Raw genomic sequence first — 20,511 nt, forward strand, 5'->3', positions numbered from 1 at the left:
ACCATGATCATTTCAGCCTCATTGCAAGCTTCAAATTAAGGACTCTTTGTAAGTCATGAAGAAAATATGATGTGAGGCTCAGTGTAAATCTGAATGGAATGTTCCATTCAAGCATAAATATCAATCACAAAAATGGAGGAGCATATAGTCAACCATAAAATGAAACTTTGAGTTTTTAAACCAATAACATGGTAATCAGATCACATGTATGTGATACTAGAGACCAGCTTTTTTATATATAAAAAAAACTATAGAACACTTCTTAATACATACTTCAATGACTGTTTCAGGATTAAATGACATAAGTATAGGCCTACTTCACTATTAAATACACAGTATTCCTATACAAATTAAAGCAAATTCTAAAAGTGTAACTTTCTTTTTGAAACATCTGGATTTGGAAAGTGGATCCAGATTTAAATTTTATATTAAAATGGCAGAGATGTTGAAATAAGAGAGCCAGGAGGACAAATAACAGCTGAAGAACAGAGAAGGATTGTGTCATCTGTTTCCTTCCAAAGCTATTTTGCCTAGCTGAACAGGACACCACAGCAAGGTGCCAAAATACCTCATTGGGCACAGGCAGTGTGCTTTAAACTGTGCTGAGACAGAACACAAGATATGCTTGAAGTGCTGTCGTTGTAAAGCATGACATTTGTGGATAAATCATCTTCTTAGAGCTGTGTTTGTCTGATCGTACTGCTTCCAAAAAGGATTTCTCAATCCAAAAGTCTCTTTCAAAATGATTTGAATACAGTTGTTGTAATGACTAAACACATGCATTCCAATTGTATCTCATCAGCATTACTTCGTTTATCAGTCTGGTGATATAAAATACATAAGAAACAATATATACATCTAACATCATAAACAAACACCCTAAATTTTAATCATAGCATTACATTACTGAATCTACTGTAAATACTAATATTTATCTCAAGTTGTAAAAAATAGTTTACTCAACTTAAGTTACTGTTACTTTCTAAATTCTAAAGTTGTCATTAATAAAAACATTTAAGTGGTCTTAATTAAAATGTCAATGACTTGAAATGTCACATTTTGTAATCAGATCTCAAATATATATGTTCTTTAAACTTTGGCTTTGAATCCTACTAACTCAGAATTATCAAGAACACAATCGTGGCTGTGTGGAATACCAATAAGCCCTTGTGCTTGAATAAATTATGCATGTTTGGTCTAAACAAGGGAATTTATGTAGAAAAATAACTTTAAAAATGTATATAGTTTTAATTCTTATGACTATTGCTGTTGTTTTGTTGTAGCTGGTTGATACTGTAGTTTTGAATTGCCCGAAGTCACCGTTAGGGTGATTATTGTTACCTCTGGTGAACTTTTGGAGCTTATTGAATCAAAGCCAGTCTCCTTTACTCAACTTTACAAAAGTACATATTTATGCACACTAAGAAGTGCTGTGGGAAATCCAATGTGCCATTAGGCTAAATGAGATTCCAGTCATAATTTCCATTATACTGTATTAGATGTCAATTTAAATGATTAAATAAAAATAATAATACTTTAATCAAAGATGCGTTACTTAACAAATTAAGTTCAGTTTACTTGAGCCAAATACGTCTTGTTTACTGTTGTAATCTCTGTTCCCTGATGGATGGAACGAGGTGTTGTGTTGATGTAGTGACACTAGGAGTCACACTAGGGAGCCCCAAACATCTCTGATATTTGAGAAAAGGCCAATGAAGGACAGCTGCGTCCTCGCCTCTTACCAAGGTGACATGAACATCATTGAACATGGGTGGGCGCCTGGTGAACTGAATCGCGTAGCTGGCCAGCCAACGTGATGGGTTGGAGGCCTTTAGCCACACCTCCAACCTCAGAGCGAGGGGCATCAAGGTGATAGTCGTGTTTGACGTACCTGCGGATGGGCCTCGTGGCGGGGTGGAGCAGGAACTGCCAAGTTGAGGAGCCTGGCATCTCGAGCCTGTGGCTATGCTGAAAGAACCGCTAAAGCACTTTCCTTGCACCGCGTGCCCACCATAGAACTGGTCAGCGACGGGGGTAGGCTGTGGGTGTGTATGTGCCGCAGCTGGGTGCGTGAAGGCAGGGAACTGCATTCGTAGCGCCCGAGCCACGAATGTTCGATAAACACAGAGTGTGTGACCCAGGGAGTGAGGAAACTGCTCTTTCTTTTAAAGTGTGGGTACCAGGCATGTGGCAAAATGAACACAAAAGGGAACAAATGATTCTCCTCCTGACCCTCCACCGAAGGATGGAGTCGTCAATGCACCAGGTGGCAACGTTTTCCTTATCCACCTGAGGAATATCCGTGTAACCCCTGGCCGTCCCACCAAGGGTAGTGAGAGCGGAGAAGCTCTGAGGTCGGGTCCAGACAGTATAAGGTGCCTGCCATGACTTTGTGAGCTCCTCATGCAATGGAACCAGGGTGGGGGTGCGGCTGTGAGTGGCGCTCTGAGCCAGGAACCAGTCATCAAGCCGTGAGGGCTCAGGGCAGGGTGGAGGGTTCCACTTGAGCCTGACACTCGTGGCAGCCCGGGCAAGCATGGCGGTCAGCTCTGCGTCAGTCTCAGACTGGGCGACCACACCCGAAGGTGGGAACCCAGCCGAGTCATCCAAGTCTGACCATGCCAGCCTGCTCTCCGATGCTGCGATCGAGAGCTCATCCTGCTTTCGAGCCCCAAAAGAGACATTAAACTCGCCCTGGGGCAAGCTGACTGTCTCATCCCAGAACACGACTGGAGCAAATGAGCATACTGGGGAATGGGAGGTCTGTGGGGGTTCACCTGGCGAAACCACTCCCATTGGGATCCCTCAAATCGTAGAAGGGAAGGACCGAGTAGGGGAGCGACTGGGGTGGCTTTCCCTCTGAAGAAGGAAAGACACAACTGCAACGTTGCCATGGTCATGTTCTCACAGTGAGAACATGAACCATCCACGAACGCTGTCTCCACGTGGCTACTGCTCATACATGTGAGGCAGCAATCATGGCCATCAGAGAGATATCGACCGCATCCAGGAACTACACACAGATGGAAAGGCATCTTTAAAAAGATGCTTTCCATCAGTGCTCACTCTTTTAGAAGAATATTTATCTTTTAGATATACTCTCTTAGTGTGGCTGTCGAAGTGCCCAGCAGCGTTCTCTCCACTTATCCGTGCGAGAGGGGGAGAACCTGCTGCTATGCTCTGTATGTCCAACAGCTTAAAAAAATCGAATTTGCAGTGAATGGAAACGCAGTGGAGTATATAGACATGCTTGGCTCCGAAGAACAAATCTGAATGAGTGGTTGCAATCCAGCACCTTTTATACCCGTATGTCCGGGGGAAGTGGTACGGAAATTCCACTCGCCAATTTTCATTGGCCTTTTCTCAAATATCAGAGGTGTTTGAGGCTCCCAAGTGCAACCCCTAGTATCACTACATTGGCACAACATCGAGAGAGTGACAGATAGGGAAAGGATGTTTACTCAGAAAAAGCATGCAAACTGATTGCCTTAAAAATCTTCAACTAATAAAATTTTATATTCTAGATAATCAGGAAAATTATACTAAATTACTTTGTTTCAGGGTGTCAAGAAGAAAGATCATACTAAAGTCACGACAAAGGAGAAAGAAAATCAGGGGCAGGGTGGGTCTCCAAAAATGGGTGGGCCTAAAAAATTGGCTTCTCAGTGACAATTCAAGTCATACAAAATGATGTGCTGTGATTGGGCTGACGAGAGTACCAAACTGCCATGCTAAAAATCTGTGAAAGTGAAGATTGTATGCTGGCATTCCTCTGTCTTCCATAAAACAAAACAAGTTCAACAAAACAAGATCATAAACTTCAGCCCATCACAATTTGACTAAGAAGAAGTCTCCACACTGAAAAATACGTGTCACTTTGCAGCATATGTGATGGTGAGCCCAGACTACCTCAAGCCCCTCTCAGCCAAATCAACCCCAGTTAGTGCAAAATCAGTTAGACATCATCTGAGGAGCTTAGTGGAAGTGGGAGTGGTGTATACAGCATTTCCATAATTAAGGACACATTCTGTGCAACTTTTATATGCTGCTGTTGCCTTGAATTTGACCATCTATGTCAGACCTTACTCCTACACTGCTTCATTTCTATTCTTTATATTTTCAGCCAGCACATATAATGGCTGTTTAAATCATCTGTTATGGAACAGAAAACAAATCTAATCTAACATGCAGCATGCAAATGACATCAGAAACCCTGGAGTTATCCGAGTCCTCACTTAACCTGCGTGTGTATACATTGGACAGCTCTGTGCAAACACATGCCAGGTCCCAAAAAAGCCGAGAGGACGTGGCAAATAACCTGAGTTTTTGGAGCACAAAGGCATCATTCACTCAAAGACTGAAGCCCTTAATATTTCTGTTTACAACGCAGATGCTTCTTCTGCTAATAATTTAACAGCTGAACCACACAACTGTGATGTCATAAGTGTAATTGTAATTAGTGAAATTCTACTTTGATTATTATTCAATCCAATTTATCCACACATCTGTATTAGATTTAATGTATCAATTCCATAAGACAACTGCTATTTACGATTTCTTAAATTACACTCATAAGTGCATTGACTTAATAAACTACAGCTTCAAAACAACAACTTGAAATTAATGCAGAATTTAGGAAACCATTATATCCAGAATTCAGATAACAGTCTCACTTGCTGAAGATAACGATGAAATGGGAGTAAATATTCAGTTAAAAACACAGAAAAATAAAGAGAAGTGAATGTTGGAATGAATTTCCACTCTGGTCCAATATACCATACTTCCTGCTCACAGTTAGCCAGATGAAATAAAAGCAAAACAATCCCCATTTAGCAGAAACAGCTGTGCTCACCGTCAAGGGAAGGAGACCCAATCTCTACAGTATATGCACTCAGAATATGTCATATTCATGTAAAGTACATGTATACTTCACTGTATTCCAAGTGGCAGTATGTCAGTGATTTGAAAGAGCTCTGCAAAAGTGCGGTGGAAAACATAATCATTGTTTTAAACCTTATGGAGAAAAAGACATTGTGGTAATACTTTACATTACAGTCTCTATCTTACACACATTACAAGTAAAAACAAATTACTCGAGTAATAACAATATTGCAACAGTGTTATTTATCATTAATAACAAATAAACTATATGTGTATAATTACAAGCAGGTCCACAAAATAATAGACTGCACATTAAGCGCATTTGTTCATTAGGGAACAGCAGGGCTTAAAGCCCCCCGTGGTAAAAGGTAAAATTTATTTTATTCTCTCCAAAAACACTAAATAGCAACAAAATCTACCTCAGCACTTTCCTAAACACCTGTTTGTCACTATGCACCATACCTGTCAGCACTACCGTTTTTCCCAGGAGTCTCCCGTATTTCACACCCATCTCCCGCCTCCCTCCCGTTTTGTTATTTCTCCCGGGAAACTCCCATAATTTGTATGGCCCAAATCTTGTTATATGAATAATCACAGCAGTATATTATTCCAAGGTTGTCCAGTTGCCAGGTCTTGTATGAAATGCTTCCTACTCACACAATCGACACATCTTACACGTTTCAACCCATTTGTGACCTCAACCTGCAACCTACAACCCAGTTGGCTATTTCGTATACAGAATACAGAATGTGTTTCAGCTACTCTCGTTACCCGCATCTTTTATTGCATTTTATTTTAAAAGAATATCACCCATCCACTGATGTACAGATGTAATCTTGTTTTATTCAAATGAAAAGTATATTTGGGCAAATTAGAATTCAAAACCTCTAAAAACTAAAGGAAAATGGTTACCACTAGATCAATCAGTGATGTTCTTAATCAAAATGCTGATCTATGTAGGCCTATTCATCTACTGACTAAGAAAATCCCAAGACTGATAGTAGCAGATGAAGAAATAAAATGAACATATTATGTAAACTATTTATTTCGGTGCTTGAATCGGTCAGTAAGTATGACTGTTGATCAAAACCAGGAATTGGCAGTAGCTTCGCTACAAATAGCGAATTTATTAGGTTAACTAAATTTTTAACCTAATTTTTTGAAATCGTGTTTGACGTATAAGAGCCTTGAAATTGCTATCCACGCGCTTATATCGTCAAGACTTGATTATTGTAACTCTTTATATAAGGGTATTAGTCAAGCTTCTATTCTACGGCTGCAAAAGGTCCAAAATGCGGCAGCGAGATTATTATTGAATATTAAAAAACGAGAACATATCACTCCCTCTTTGATCGCTCTACATTGGCTTCCTGTACAATATAGAATTGATTTTAAACTTCTTTTATTGGTGTATAAATCACTCCATGAGCTTACACCGACTTATTTATCAGCTCTGTTAATAGAGTATCAAGCAGGAAGAACCTTGAGATCTTCAACTCAAAAGTTGCTGAAAATTCCACGGACTAAGTTAAGCCAGAAAGGGGATCGGGCTTTTGCAGTAGTAGCGCCAAGACTTTGGAATAGTTTGCCATCATATGTTAGGGATGCTAACTCTGTACATGTTTTTAAAGTACAACTTAAGACATATCTGTTTGCCATGGCTTATTCGTCTTAAATGTTTTTCTTTTTATTTATTATTCTATTACTATTGTAGTATATTTCTATTTTTATTTTTCAGTGAGAATGTAAAGCACATTGGTCAACTTGTGTTGTTTTAATAGTGCTATATAAATAAAGGTGACATTGACATTGACAAATTTTTGAGAAGCGAGACGTAGCGCTATAGGCCTATCAAGTAGCTTTTCAGTAGCGAAGATATATTTTTGACAATGTAGCACGTAGTGTTGAGAAAAGCTACACCGCTACATCATGCCTTGTACACGGTGTTTACGAATGCCAGTTCTGAATCAGAATCATGGATGTCCGATCACAAATTAATCGCTCATTTGAGTCGGTTCTTTACAATGAATTGGTTAGCAATTAATTTTGCATGACTCTTGTGCGCGCTGCTGAATCATGTTGCGTGCTCTCACTTGTCAACTAGCTCATGGAATATTTTATACAAAGGCAAATAAAGATAAAGTTAGTTGCAGTGGATCTACAATCAATCAACAGAGACTTTCCAACCAAAAGACTATCAAAACACTCACTAGCCTACATGAAAACGCATGAAAAAGTACCATAACGTTACCATGTTTTTTTGACATGTAGGCCTACAATTACCTGGGAGCACCATGTTAATACAAGAAGAAGAAGAATCCTTTATTGTGGTCACACATTATACACACAGGTTTTTTTGCATATATACAGTGAAATTTATTAGTTTTCACATATCCCAGGAGTCTCCCGTATTTCACACCCATCTCCCGCTTTGTTATTTCTCCCGGGAAACTCCCATAATTTGTATGGCCCAAATCTTGTTATATGAATAATATAACAAGCACATAACCCTGGAGCAGATAGGGTTAAGGGCCTTGCTCAAGGGCCCAACAGTGGCATCCTGGTGGTGCTGGGGCTTGAACCCCTGTCCTTCTGGTCAGTAACCCTGAGCCTCAACCACTGAGCCACCACTGCCCCTACAATGGTATATGAATGTGGTAATATAGCGAAGTAGCCTACCATGGTATTTTTTAATGACCTTGAAGCACCATGTAAATACAATAGTATATGAATATTGTAATCACATATCAAATTACTAGTAACATGGTATTCTTTGAAGTAGGCTACTTGGAATCATTTCAATGTTTCCACTGATCATGATATAAATAAGAGGGAGGGTTGTTTTTGCTTGTTTTGACTATTGGAGGGTTGCCTGTAAAATTTAAAAATAGTAACATTTTCTGTAAAATATATATATATTTATAATTTGATAGTGACTCAAATTAATGAACTAGTACTTGTTGCAATGAAACTTGGTACCTTAATCCATAAGAACTATACATGGGCGCTTGCTTTAGTGTTGCCACTCCTCTGCATGCCACCTCCTGGCCATCCCATAAAAATAATACTAGCTCGGGCCCTGGTGGGTGTGTACTCTGCATGAAACGGTCACATAAACTGATGGCATTTTTCAGCACTACAGTATTTGTCATAGAGTTTGTATCTCTGATAACCGTTGGTTATCATTGAAATCGTTTACAATAACAGTCTTGCTATGCTCGAGAATTAGAAGCTGAAATTTACTTTATATCGCAAAGCAGTAGCCTACATTTTGGCAACAAAAAACGGTTAAAACTGCAAAATGAGGAATAGACGAGTGAAAGTCCCATTCAATAAAATTATTAGTATCAACATTGCACATAAGAAAGCAGCAACCGTTATTTATAAAGTCTTTCGAGAGTGAGATACAGAAATCCGTTTACCTCTTATGTAGCATAGTTTACGCCCGTCCAAAAGACTGGATGAGGATGCTCCCATTGTGCTGAATTATGTGTCGCAGCTGTCCCGAGCGGATTCTTTTCTCCCGTTAGTCCGATTCAGCTGTGAAGCGCAGAGGCTGTTCTGACTGTCAGATCAAGACGAGTGCAAATCAACTGACTAGAGCATCTCAAACTTCCTTAAACTGCAGCGCCGCCCGCTTATCCTCTCAGCAAAGCTCTGACAACATCTGAAGAACAGGATTTGGGTCATCTTTAGAACATTGATTTGGCGGTTGAAAGTTTTTCGAAAGACATATTTACAAATAATTAACATTTATTAATATTTTCACCTGTTTTGTTATTCATTCCAGTTAGCCTATGTATGCTAGTAGTATGTGTTATTTTTTTCGTGATGATACACATAAATATGAACATATATCAAAGAAAACATGCAGTTTCAAAATATTAGAGATAATAGTATTATATTAATTTTTGCATAATTCGGAACTGACTCGTTGTTTAAAATCCTACATTTCCCAAAGTGCAATGCGCACGCAAAATCCGCCATATTGAGCTCAGCGGAATGCGCTGGCAGGGGAGAGAATATCCACAACATTGAAAATGTAAGTATGTAAGCCGCTGCTTTTTAACATTAATATATAATTTCTGTTGGTCGAGGGTTTTCCGTCTGGTCAAATGGTTTTACATGCAACAAGCATGCCGACACTGCTTTCAGGCTTGATTTTATGGGTATTGTAACCCCAGCATCTGTATTAGCAGGGAGAGTTAGTCGTTAGCTTTGCGTTTTCATGACAGCGCAGGAGATCAAACCTTTCCATACGACTCTTTCCACTACATTTTATTTTGTTTTGGGTTGTTTAATATGTATGCGCTGCGGGAGGATGGACACAATCATTTTAAAGACATGCTATACGTGCTGGCAGAAGCTATTTCTGTTCATTAACACAAAGAGTTTGAAGTGCCTTCAGGAGCTAATTTAGCCGGTTAGCGCCGTGACTGCAGAGTAAAATAGATTTTTACTGTAAATTAGGATTCTAAACAGCTGCAGAGCTGTATGTTTAAAACCCATTAAACATGCTTATAGTTTTATGGTTTTAATTGTACTGGTTCGCACATCTGCTATCTGCTTAAATCAAAGTCAGCAGACCATAACACCGGATCACAGATCATGTCATTTGTCAGAGATTATCCTCAAGCTGTCTATATTATCCTTGTCTTATTAGAGGATAATTGAAAACTGTAAGATCGTTGTATTTTAGAGGTTTTCCATGTTTTGTGTACAATGCGTAGCATTTCATCCCCTATGAAGTGTGACGTGAAATGTGTAATATTTGCTTTGTTTTGATTCTACATCACACGAGGAGCTTCTTGTTGTGAATTGAAAAATAGTTTTCCTCACATAATGTTAAGACTGTTCTCTTTGGCTGCTTTATCACAGAGGTAAAGGAGATATAGGGCAGACAGATGACACAGACTGTCCAGACAAATGGGGTGCAACCCCTTAGCAAGACCTGGGAGCTCAGTCTCTATGAATTACAGAGAAGTCCTCAGGTAAGTAAAATAATATGCCGAAGCATCACCCATTATATCTGCAGTGTGTAATAATGAATTAAAAGTCACAGTAAGGGTTGAGAGACAGTTTGAGGACTTTGTTTTAAACCCCATTTTACAGCTTATGTGCTGTTGTTCTCATTTAGGAAGCCATCACAGATGGTCTGGAGATAGCCGTGTCTCCACGCAGCTTGCACAGTGAGCTCATGTGTCCCATCTGCCTGGACATGCTGAAAAACACCATGACCACCAAGGAATGCCTACATCGCTTCTGCGCAGACTGCATCATCACTGCTCTCAGATCAGGGTGAGTTCATGTCATCCGTAATAAAAAAAAGATTTATGGACTCAGGTTTATATCATATGGTGCTATTCTACAATGTGGAAATTTACCTAAATTAAAACTTTTGGATTTAAGAGGTCAGTGATGTTAAGGACAGGTAGGGCCCTAAGAAATCCTTTTTTTTTTTTAGGTTTTATTTTTACCCAAATTATGTGTTTTCTGATTGATTTATTTTTTCTGAATTCCATGTTTTAAAGGTTAATTTAATTGTATATAAAACAAACTGTCTATTCAAATGAATTCATAGAGCTTTAATCAAATGAAGACAGTTCAATTTCAACAAGCCATTGTATTATTTAAATAAAGAACATCAAAATATGAATGAAAACATTGATGAAATCATTTATTCAGTACAACAGCTAATTTGCTTGTGTGATAATGATTAAATGCAATGCAATGATTAATGATATATTACTTATTTTTTATTACAACATTGAATATTACATTTACATTTTAGTATACCGTAGTAGTTTATTTATGTGGCTTTTTATTATTATTTTATTTTTATTTTTTTGAAACGAAGAATGAAGCACTTTCCGTTTGTATGTTTTTGATGACAGCTTCTCATCTATGGATAAGCATCTCAATATATGGCCTAATGTGCTTATTAAACTGCAAGAGAATGCAATTTAATTTGATAATTATATAGTCTGCATATGCTCGGTACGTAGCAGAAAATAGACTCTTTATATCTGCTCTTTGTCATTTATTACACACACAGCGCTTGATGGGTGTTAGTGTATGATGTCCGGCTTCACGGATGCATTTTTATGAGATAGCATTTACAGACTGTATATTTATTCAATTAAATTGCAGCAATTTGTGGTTTAATCATCACACTAGGACATTTTGTTTGATTGTGCTTTCATACATTAATTTTATCCCCAATATGTTAAATTCCATGACATTCTGCTAATTTTATAGTTAATTCTGTTTTTATGACTGGATTCCGTCCATGTTTCTCACATCACAGAAATCATAGGGCCCTAGAATGGTCACTATTTTAATGATAATTGCTGGCTGGATTGCTTTGTTTTCAAGTTCAGGTGCGGTATGATTGTATTATGCTATTTCTTTGCATTTTCACCTGATCAATTTTGTATCTTCTGTGGTTGACAGGAATAAGGAGTGTCCAACATGCAGAAAGAAGCTGGTGTCTAAGCGATCCCTCCGTCCAGATCCCAACTTTGACGCCCTGATCAGTAAGATCTACCCCAGCAGAGACGAGTACGAGGCACACCAGGAGAGAGTGATGGCCCGCATCAGCAAAAACCACAACCCACTTGTACTCAACCACAGTATTGAGGAAGGCCTAAAAATCCAAGCCATGAACAGGTCAGCACAGAGCATCTGATCAGTGAAGAATTGTTGTCTGGTGTAAGGCTGAAGGGACAAGATCTTTTCCTTAAATATCAATATTTGAATTGTCTGTTTTTGCATTTTCTTATCTCTTATTTACTGCAGTCAAATGCCGAAATCAGTTGTCTTGTGATAGTTTTTAGTTTGCTAAATCGTTCACTGCCTCTACCGTAAGATGACATTCTTGGGTAATATTTGTCACTTTGAGAGTTTTGAATGTTTAATTTTCTCGTATTTTTAATTTTACTCCATCATCTGCTTGTGATATTATGTTGCCATCATTTTTCCACCCGGGGCGCTGTAGATTACAACGGGGGAAGAAGCACCAGATTGAGACTGGCAGTGGGGCAGATGACAATGGGGACAGCTCACACTGCAGCAATGCATCAGTGCACAGTAACCAAGAGGCCGGGCCAAGCATCAAACGAACCAAAACTTCAGACGACTCTGGTCTAGACATGGACAATGCCACAGAGAATGGAGGAGGAGACATGGCCTTGGACGGAGCCAGTGAGATTGAGCTGGTGTTCCGCCCACACCCAACGCTGATGGAGAAAGAAGATGCTGCACTAACAAGGTGTGCCATCTCTATTAATCAGCTCTCTAACAGAGTGGCAGCCCACCTTCATATCATGTGTTTCCCAAACCTCAATTAAGTTTATTTCAGTTTTGTGGTGTCTCCCAATTGTCATTTGTCAGCTGTATGTTTCATTCAAGTTTGAATTTGTGACCAGATACATCAAAACTTCAGGGAATGCAACAGTGGACCACCTCTCTAAGTACCTAGCCGTCAGACTGGCCCTGGAGGAGTTGCGCAAGAATGGAGAGGCAAGCCCCATCAACGTAGATGCAGCCAGTGAAAAACAGTACACCATCTACATTCCCACAGCCAACAACCAGTTTACGGTAAGTTTGGTAATGCTTATTTTTTCAGATTTGGAGATTAGGGATGGATGATTTGATATTGTTTTTTTTTATTGCTATCATTTTGGCACATTGCAATTTGAACTGCACCACTAAACATTTAACATCATATTGCTGCTGATAAGATATCAAGTTTAAAAGAAGGAAAGGACTTTGCCCCTGTCGTCAATAGAAAGAGTTACTCTTTAAAGGAATATTCCAGGTACAATACAAGTTCAGCTCATTCGACAGCATCTTTGGCAAAATATTGATTACCACAAAATGTTATTTTGATTTGTCCCTCCTTTAAAAACAGCAAAACTTGAGGTTACAGTGAGGCACTTACAATGGAAGTGAATGGGGCCAATTTTTGGAGGGTTTAAACAGAAATGTGAAGCTTATAATTTTATAAAAGCACTTAATTATTCTGTTAAAAATTATTTGAAAAGAAAAGCTGTAAAGTTGTTTAAATGGTCATTTTTATAGTCGTTTTAGGGTTTCTTGTCATTACATTGTCATGGTAACGAGGTTGTAAAATGTATATAACGTTACACAGAAAAGTTTATCAAGCATTTTTATCACACTAAAATCTTGTTAACACTCTTATTGTATGTCTTGTGGCTATACTTTTGAAAAAGTGAGTATTTTAACATTCAAAAATTGGCCCCCCCATTCACTTCCATTGTAAACACATTGTAAAGTTTTGTGGTAATCAATATTTTGCCACAGATGCTGTTGAATGAGCTGAACTTGTATTGAACCCAGAATATTCCTTTAACGGTAGTCACACTCAAGTTCTCTTTAAAAGAGCTAAAATCAAACCTCTTCACATAATATAATTAAATAAAATACATTTTGTATTCAATATCCCAAAATAATACTTGTTTTTTCATGAGGCCATATTGCAGTTTCTATTTTAAAATGATTAATTGTAACATCCTATTGGATACCTTTTACATAACAGTACATACTGATAGTCAGTATCACATGCAGCTTGCATACAATATTGATTTCTTCAGTATGACACTCACCTTTCCCCTCAAAGGTCCTGAATGGCTCCTTCTCCCTGGAGCTGGTGAGCGAGAAGTACTGGAAAGTCAACAAGCCTATGGAGTTGTACTTTGCCCCAACAAAGGAGCACAAATAAATTCAGCAAGACATGAAGGCCCAAGCAAGTCCAGGACAGACTGATGGTTCGTCCTCTCTTCTCTCTCCCTCTTTCTATCTTTTTTTCGCTGTTCCTCCTCGTCTGGAGAATAATATTTTCTGGGGCCCCAGGTCCTCAATAACTGTGGCTGCTTGGTTTGTTTTTTAATTGTCTTTTTGAATGGGAACGAGACCAAGGTTGATCCATGTGAATATGGTGGGAAGGCCATGGGAGTCAAACCAGTGTGTGGATTAATTTTCCTCCTACATCCTTTCAATTGACAATCATTTAATTGATATATGTTGAGGCCTTTCATCAAGAGGACACTGACATTGCCTTCAACATCTGCAATCATGACATTGAGGAATTATTACTGAGTGCTTCATGAAAGACGCCGTTTTTGGAAGATGGATGTGTCCTTGATATCAAACTAGACTGACTTTCATTAAGCTGTAAGAGATTTTAAGTACAACTTCTGTAGCAGCAACAATTGTTGACTAACATGATTGCATTTTCCACTGTGTACCAGTACGTGACGAGAGAACGCGATGGCTTATGTCATGCGACTGTCTTTTCACTAGTTTGTACTACTGTGTTGGTCGATCATGTTACATCAGGTGTTTTGGGGATTGTACATACTACACCACTTTATAGTATGCCTGGGTGAACTACCTGGAAAATGTAAAGCTACACCAATATGACGGCTGTTATGCGACTACAAATTGAAAGAACTTAAGCTGTCAGTTGTACATGAAGATGGTCCCTGTTTCGATAGTCATATTTCATTGGAGGCAACTTTTTAGAGCATGAAGTACTTTTAGTTTGACATCCTTGACATACTTATGAGTTCATGTTGTTTTTTTGAAAGAAAAAAAATGTATACAGCATTTGTTGTTTGGAAAATAAAAAACAAAACAAATTATGGTGTCACACCATTTATGTCATGCCACAGCTTTATATAGAAGTTCTTGAGTGTAGTGGGGTTAAAACGGATCCCCAGCAGATGGTGCTACTGCAACAGGTTATTCAAGGCTATATGGGAATTTTTTCAATATATGATAATGATTATAAATATAACAGCAATCTGTTTATAATGGTTAATATCAGAAGGGCATAAAATATTTGCAAAGAACTGTCACATGTTTGTACAGAAATAATAGGTTTGATCCATTGATAAACTAAGATTTATATAATAAAGGATATGCAGTATTTAGAACTATGCAATGTTTTATGCTGTATTACACAGATACTATATCAATAATGACTTTCTAAAACGACTGATATGTTAAACTACTCAATTATATAACTATCATTTATGGCAGTATGTTGCCTATATTACGTAAGGTCTCTAATAGCTCACCTGACTGCTTCACCTCTTGTGTACCAGCTCAGCAGATCATGTCTGAACTGAAGATATACTAAGGCCTCCATAGTAGGTTGTCCATATATTCTGTGAAGATTAATGAGCAGTTATACAGTTTGGATTTAATCTCATGTCTAGCATGGGATTATCTCATTTTAATTGTAATTCAAATTTAAGAGGGCTCATTTCAAATGCATGGAACCACTGTCCATGATTTAATTTATTTGAGTGTATTACTGTGACAAGTTCAAAGATGAGAGCAGAATCATCACTGTCGCACAAAACCCCTCCCATAAATTCCCTTAATTCCAGGCATCGCCTTGCCTCTTAATGGCAATTTCAGTCCTGTTCTGTTCCCATCCACAAATCTCCATTTTGCCATCTCTCCCTATGCTTCTGTGAGTGTCCTGAATAACCCTTAGAGTCTGTGGCCTTTCCCAAGTGCCCTATTAACCTGACCTCAGGTTACCTACCAGTCATTTATATGTCAAGAAAAGAGAGTCTGGCCATTTGGTTCATGTACAGTCACACTGGATGTTTATGTTGTGTCATCTATGTCAGTTGTGCAAAAAATTGTGCAGAATTGATTTTACAACCTCACAGCAAGAGTGCAGTTGACCCTCACTGGAGTCTCAGAAATGTGTTTTTATTAGCATACACAGGGTGGTTCAATCTCTATGCAGTCAGGTCATGGCAGGGGCCAGTCACACCCTGCTGCTTTGAAAGGATCAAGAGCAGTAGCCTCTCACATCAAAGATGGGCCATGCATTTATGCAGAAACCCCACAGAATCCCCATATGACATTTAAAGTGATCTGACATTTTCACAGATCTAAAATTATTCTTTTGACACATTGAGAGAGATAAGTGTAAATTTCATTCTCAATTGCCCTTTATCAAAATCAGAATCGGGCCATATTACAGAAACACTCAAACCTTATTAGATCTGTTCAGTAACAATAGTGATTCCTGAATCGTAACCTGAACTCTCCAAAATGAAAATGTGGTCATCATTTACTCACATTCACATGTTATTTTAAACCTGCATGGTTTTTTCTGAGGAACACTAAAGATATTTGGAAAATATATTCTTTGAAATCTATGAAAGGGATAGTTCACCCCAAAATGAAAATTCTCTCATTGTTTTTCACCCTCATGCCATCTCAGATGTGTATGACTTACTTTCTTCTGCTGAACACAAAGATATTTAGAAAACAATTTCAGCTCTGTAGGTTCATACAACACAAGTGAATGGTGACCAGAACTTAGAAGCTCCAAAAATCACAATGACGGCATAAAAGTAATCCAAACATCTCCACTGTTCAAACTTTTGAAGCGATATGATAGGTGAGAAACAGATCAATATGTATGTGCTTTTTTACTATAAATCTCCACTTTCACATTTTTGTTTTGGTGATTCACTTTCGTTGTGCATATCACCACCTTCTGGTCAGTTAAAGGAGGAATTTTATAGTTAAAAAGTACTTAAATATTGTTCTGTTTCTCACCCACACCTATATATGTTGAGAATGTGGTTTGATGTTCATTTTAAACTGTTCTGAGCTTTTAAGCTGGTCAATAAACAGTCATTATTTCATCATCAGCTCATGAAGTGTGATGCAGTCTGCCTCTCAAGTGCTGATGACAGCATTATGCAGATATTCATTGGCAGTAAAAGCAAGAGACCTCATTTCAACTGCTTTCTCACATGCAAGCTGAGGACAGCTACAGGATTAAACGGTTCTCAGACTGTTTCCAAACACATTGCAGTGAACAATCAGTTATCAGTTAATCAGTTTGAGAGACAATTGCAGAAGAGAAGTTGTCCCAACGGAACTTTCCACAAAACCAGTGGCGTAGGTTTCATGTGAAGTTTCCCCACCATTACAACCTCTGTCTAAGACCAAATCTATGCCTTTCTTTAAATCTACGCTTGCATTAAACAACCAATTAAATTCTTTTTTGAAGGAAAAAAAGTTCAAAAGGATTCATAAAAATAAAATGGAGAAGGTAAAATACAAACATATCACAAAATCGTAAATATATAGTAATTGATAAATTGTACAAATATTATGATATTTAAAGTGACAACATGCCCCAACCAGACCCGGACCTCATGAAAAGTACTAAGCACATCAAAACATTAAGTAAAAATCTGGCTTGATTTATTCTATTTCTCAAACTAGATTTTCTGGCATTTTTCTCTGCATATCTTCTCATGCTCTGTCAGGTTGGATAAGGACCGTCGGTGGACAGTCATTTTTAGGTCTCTCCAGAGATGTTTGATTGGGTTCAAGTCTGGGCTCTGGCTGGGCCACTCAAAGACATTCACAGAGTTGTCCTTAAGCCACTCTTGTGTTATCTTGGCTGTGTGCTTAGGGTCGTTGTCCTGTTGGAAGGTGAACCTTCAGCCCAGTCTGAGATCCTTAGTGCTCTGGACCAGGTTTCCATTAAGGATATCTCCGTATTTTGCTGCATTCAGCTTTCCTTCAACCCTACCAGTCCCCCAGTCTCTGCCACTGAAAAGCACACCCACAGCATGATGCTACCATCACCATGCTTCACCGTTGGGATAGTATTGTGCAGGTGATGAACGGTGCCTGGTTTCCTCCAGACATGATTCTTGGAATTGAGGCCAGTTCAATCTTCATTTAATCATACCAGAGAATCTCGTTTCTCACAGTCCTTTAGGTGCTTTTTTGCAAATTCCAAGTGGGCTTTCATGTGTCTTACACTGAGAAGAGGCTTCTGTTTGGCCACTCTGCCATAAAGCCCAGAAAGGTGGAGTGTTGCAGTAATGGTTGTCATTCTGCAAGTTTCTCCCATCTCCATACATGATCTCTGGAGATCAACCAGAGTGACCATTGGGTTCTTGGTCACCTCTCTTACCAAGCCCCTTCTCCACTGATTGCTCAGTTTGGCTGGGTGGCCAGCTCTAGGAAGAGTCCTGGTGGTTCCAAACTTCTTCCATTTAAGAATTATGGAGGTCACTGTGCTCTTGGGAACCTTCAATGCAGCCAATTTTATTTTTGAAGCCTTCCCCAGATATGTGCTTCGACACAGTCCTGTCTCTGAGCTCTGCAGGCAGTTCCTTTGACCTCATGGCTTGGTTTTCGCTCTGATATGCATTTTCAGCTGTGAGACCTTATATAGACAGGTGTGTGCCTTTCCGAATCATGTCTAATCAATTTAATTTTTACACTTTGACTAAAATCAAAGTGTAGAAACATCTCAAAGATGATCCAGAGAAATGGGATTCACCTGGGCAAAATTTCAAGGGACATAGCAAAGGAATACTTATGTCAATGTGATGTTTTTATTTTTTTATTTTTAATAAATTTGCAAAGTTATCAAAAATCAGTTTTTTGCTTTGTCATTATGGGGGTATGGTGTGTAGATTGATGTTGAAAATGTTTTTAAAGCATTTTAGCATAATGCTGCAACATAACAAAATGTGAAAAAAATTAAGGGGTCTGAATACTTAATGAATATATATATATATATATAATGTATATTTACATTTACATTTATGCATTTGGCAGACGCTTTTATCCAAAGCGACTTACAGTGCACTTATTACAGGGACAATCCCCCGGAGCAACCTGGAGTTAAGTGCCTTGCTCAAGGGCCCAACAGTGGCAGAGTTATATATTGAAATCACATTTTTCCCCATTCTGATGTGAACATTAACTGAAGCTCCTGACCCATATCTGAATGATCAATGATTTCATGCATTGCACTGCTGCCACACGATTTGCTGATTAGATAATCACGAAAATAAATAGGTGTACTGGTGTGTGTGTGTGTGTGTGTATGTATGTATATATATATATATATATATATATATATATTATACATATATACAGTATACACTCATACGTAACTAGGGTGGCCTCATATGTAACATATTTCAGGTGTACAAGGAGAATGTTCTCTCCAAGGTCTGGAACAGGGAGTTTCAGGAAATGCTAATTTGCACTCTGTCTACACTCCAACAGAATTTTTTTTTTTATCTGTGCAGTTGTCTTTAACCATCTTATCCCGTGTATGTGTGTGTGTGAACCCTCCCTGTGTTCAGTGGACCAATTACACCATAAAAAGTAATCTTCAAGTATTTTATCATGTTACAGTACAAACTGTTTGTTTATACTATACTAAATGAAGTAATAAAAAGTTAATGTTGTTATGCACATGCAGGCATATTCGTGTTCAAAAAAATCAATTTGTTGTTAGATAAATGGTCACTCTGTACTGAAAATCTTATGTTATTGGTGCGCTATAAATGTATACTTTCCATCACTTTCATTCTTTATTTGAGGAGTGATGGAGACTCTGAGAGCCTGGGCATTGTGCCACTGTTTGGGCATCTGGGACAATTGTTGGTGTGCTGTTGCTGTAGTGCTTTTATTCTTTTTCAATAGAAGTGGCTCCTAAATCAGGGCTCCACTGAGGAACGCTGTTCACCATACATAAAGAGCACGTGAGAGCAGTTCTCAGAACATGTGCCACGTGTACACCATGTTCTTTGGCTGAAATCTTGAGACCTTATCTTTACGTCTGTGTTGCCATGATGGTCACATTGAGCGGATTTGATTTATGAAGTACAGACAGAAAGCTGCCATATTTCAATATTTTCTTACTAGGTTGGGAAAAGGAATTGTTTTCAATGGGACCACATTTATTAGATGATATGCTTTTGTTTCACTTTTAATTCTCTTGTCTGTCACTTAACATTCAAGGGAAATGCCTATCGCTCAAATCAAGCATGACATAAAAAGTAAACTGAAAGCTTTAACGAGTTACAGTTCAAACTTAAAGTTGTATAACCTCAGGAATACGTGGTTTCAATATTTAATGACTGTGTATTTTGTATTTATAAAGCCATGAAAATGTGGTTAAACTAAATATTTTAAGTTTTTAGTCATTAAAAAATAAAATAATAACTGATGGAAAGATATTCCCAGCTCAACTGGGCCTTTCTGTGTGGAGTTGCATGTTCTCCCCGTGTACGCATGGGTGTCCTCCAAGTTCTCTGTTTCCCCCATGGTCCAAAAAGACATGCAGGTTAAGTTAATTGGAGACCCTAAATTGCCCGTTGTTGAGAGTGTGAATGTGTATGTCTGTATGTGTTGCCCTGTGATGGACTAGTCCCCTGTCCAGGGTGTGTCCCTGCCTTCGGCCCAAGACAGCTGGGATAGGCTCCAGCACTACCTGCGACCCAGGACATGTGGCTATAGAAGATGAATGGACGGTGAAAAGATTCGATGTGATCTTTAAATGTGTATATTTGCTTGTGTGTGTTCATTGGGGTCAATGTTTTTCACCGTCTACAAATGAACAATCATGTCAGTTCATCGATATTGACATCCATTAGAACATATGCTCTGCAGTAGAGTATGAAACAACATGAGGTTATTCAAATTATAATATATATAAATTATATAAATCTGAAACCTTACAAACTTTTTGTGAAATGGTTTGCTTAACTGTTATGTTGTGTTCCGGTCATTTTGACCTGGATGACT

The 20,511-nt window shown here is 38.4% G+C and overlaps 2 protein-coding genes across 4 annotated transcripts in view; one reads left to right on the top strand and one right to left on the bottom strand.

Moving 5' to 3' along the window:
• The window catches only part of LOC127644497 (protein Niban 1-like), a 66,102-nt gene extending 57,649 nt beyond the window's left edge, over positions 1–8,453 (bottom strand). For all 3 annotated transcript variants that reach the window (XR_007970669.1, XM_052127672.1, XM_052127671.1), the window contains exon 1: positions 8,304–8,453. Coding sequence is in view for 2 of the 3 variants with exons in the window: in XM_052127672.1 (XP_051983632.1) it covers positions 8,304–8,358 (55 nt within the window). In the remaining variant the exon portion in view is untranslated. The remainder of the gene's footprint in view (positions 1–8,303) is intronic.
• Positions 8,454–8,856: 403 nt separating this feature from the next.
• LOC127645349 (E3 ubiquitin-protein ligase RING2-like) lies at positions 8,857–14,553 on the top strand. The gene is made up of 7 exons (XM_052128938.1): positions 8,857–8,923; positions 9,760–9,872; positions 10,019–10,179; positions 11,335–11,550; positions 11,879–12,151; positions 12,309–12,480; positions 13,523–14,553. Exons 2-7 carry the CDS (start codon positions 9,786–9,788, stop codon positions 13,622–13,624), a joined length of 1,011 nt encoding a protein of 336 aa, XP_051984898.1. The 5' UTR covers positions 8,857–8,923; positions 9,760–9,785; the 3' UTR covers positions 13,625–14,553.
• The last annotated feature ends 5,958 nt before the right edge of the window (positions 14,554–20,511 follow it).

This window comes from Xyrauchen texanus, chromosome 6 (assembly GCF_025860055.1).
Source record: "Xyrauchen texanus isolate HMW12.3.18 chromosome 6, RBS_HiC_50CHRs, whole genome shotgun sequence".
Lineage (NCBI taxonomy): Eukaryota > Metazoa > Chordata > Actinopteri > Cypriniformes > Catostomidae > Xyrauchen > Xyrauchen texanus.

What these genes read in the sequence shown, in the direction of transcription:
- LOC127645349 (XM_052128938.1), top strand. Translation starts at nt 9,786, where the DNA reads ATGACACAGACTGTCCAGACAAATGGGGTGCAACCCCTTAGCAAGACC. An exon ending in AATTACAGAGAAGTCCTCAG is followed by an intron (nt 9,873 to 10,018) that starts GTAAGTAAAATA and finishes GTTCTCATTTAG; the next exon opens with GAAGCCATCACAGATGGTCT. An exon ending in CAGCCAACAACCAGTTTACG is followed by an intron (nt 12,481 to 13,522) that starts GTAAGTTTGGTA and finishes TTCCCCTCAAAG; the next exon opens with GTCCTGAATGGCTCCTTCTC.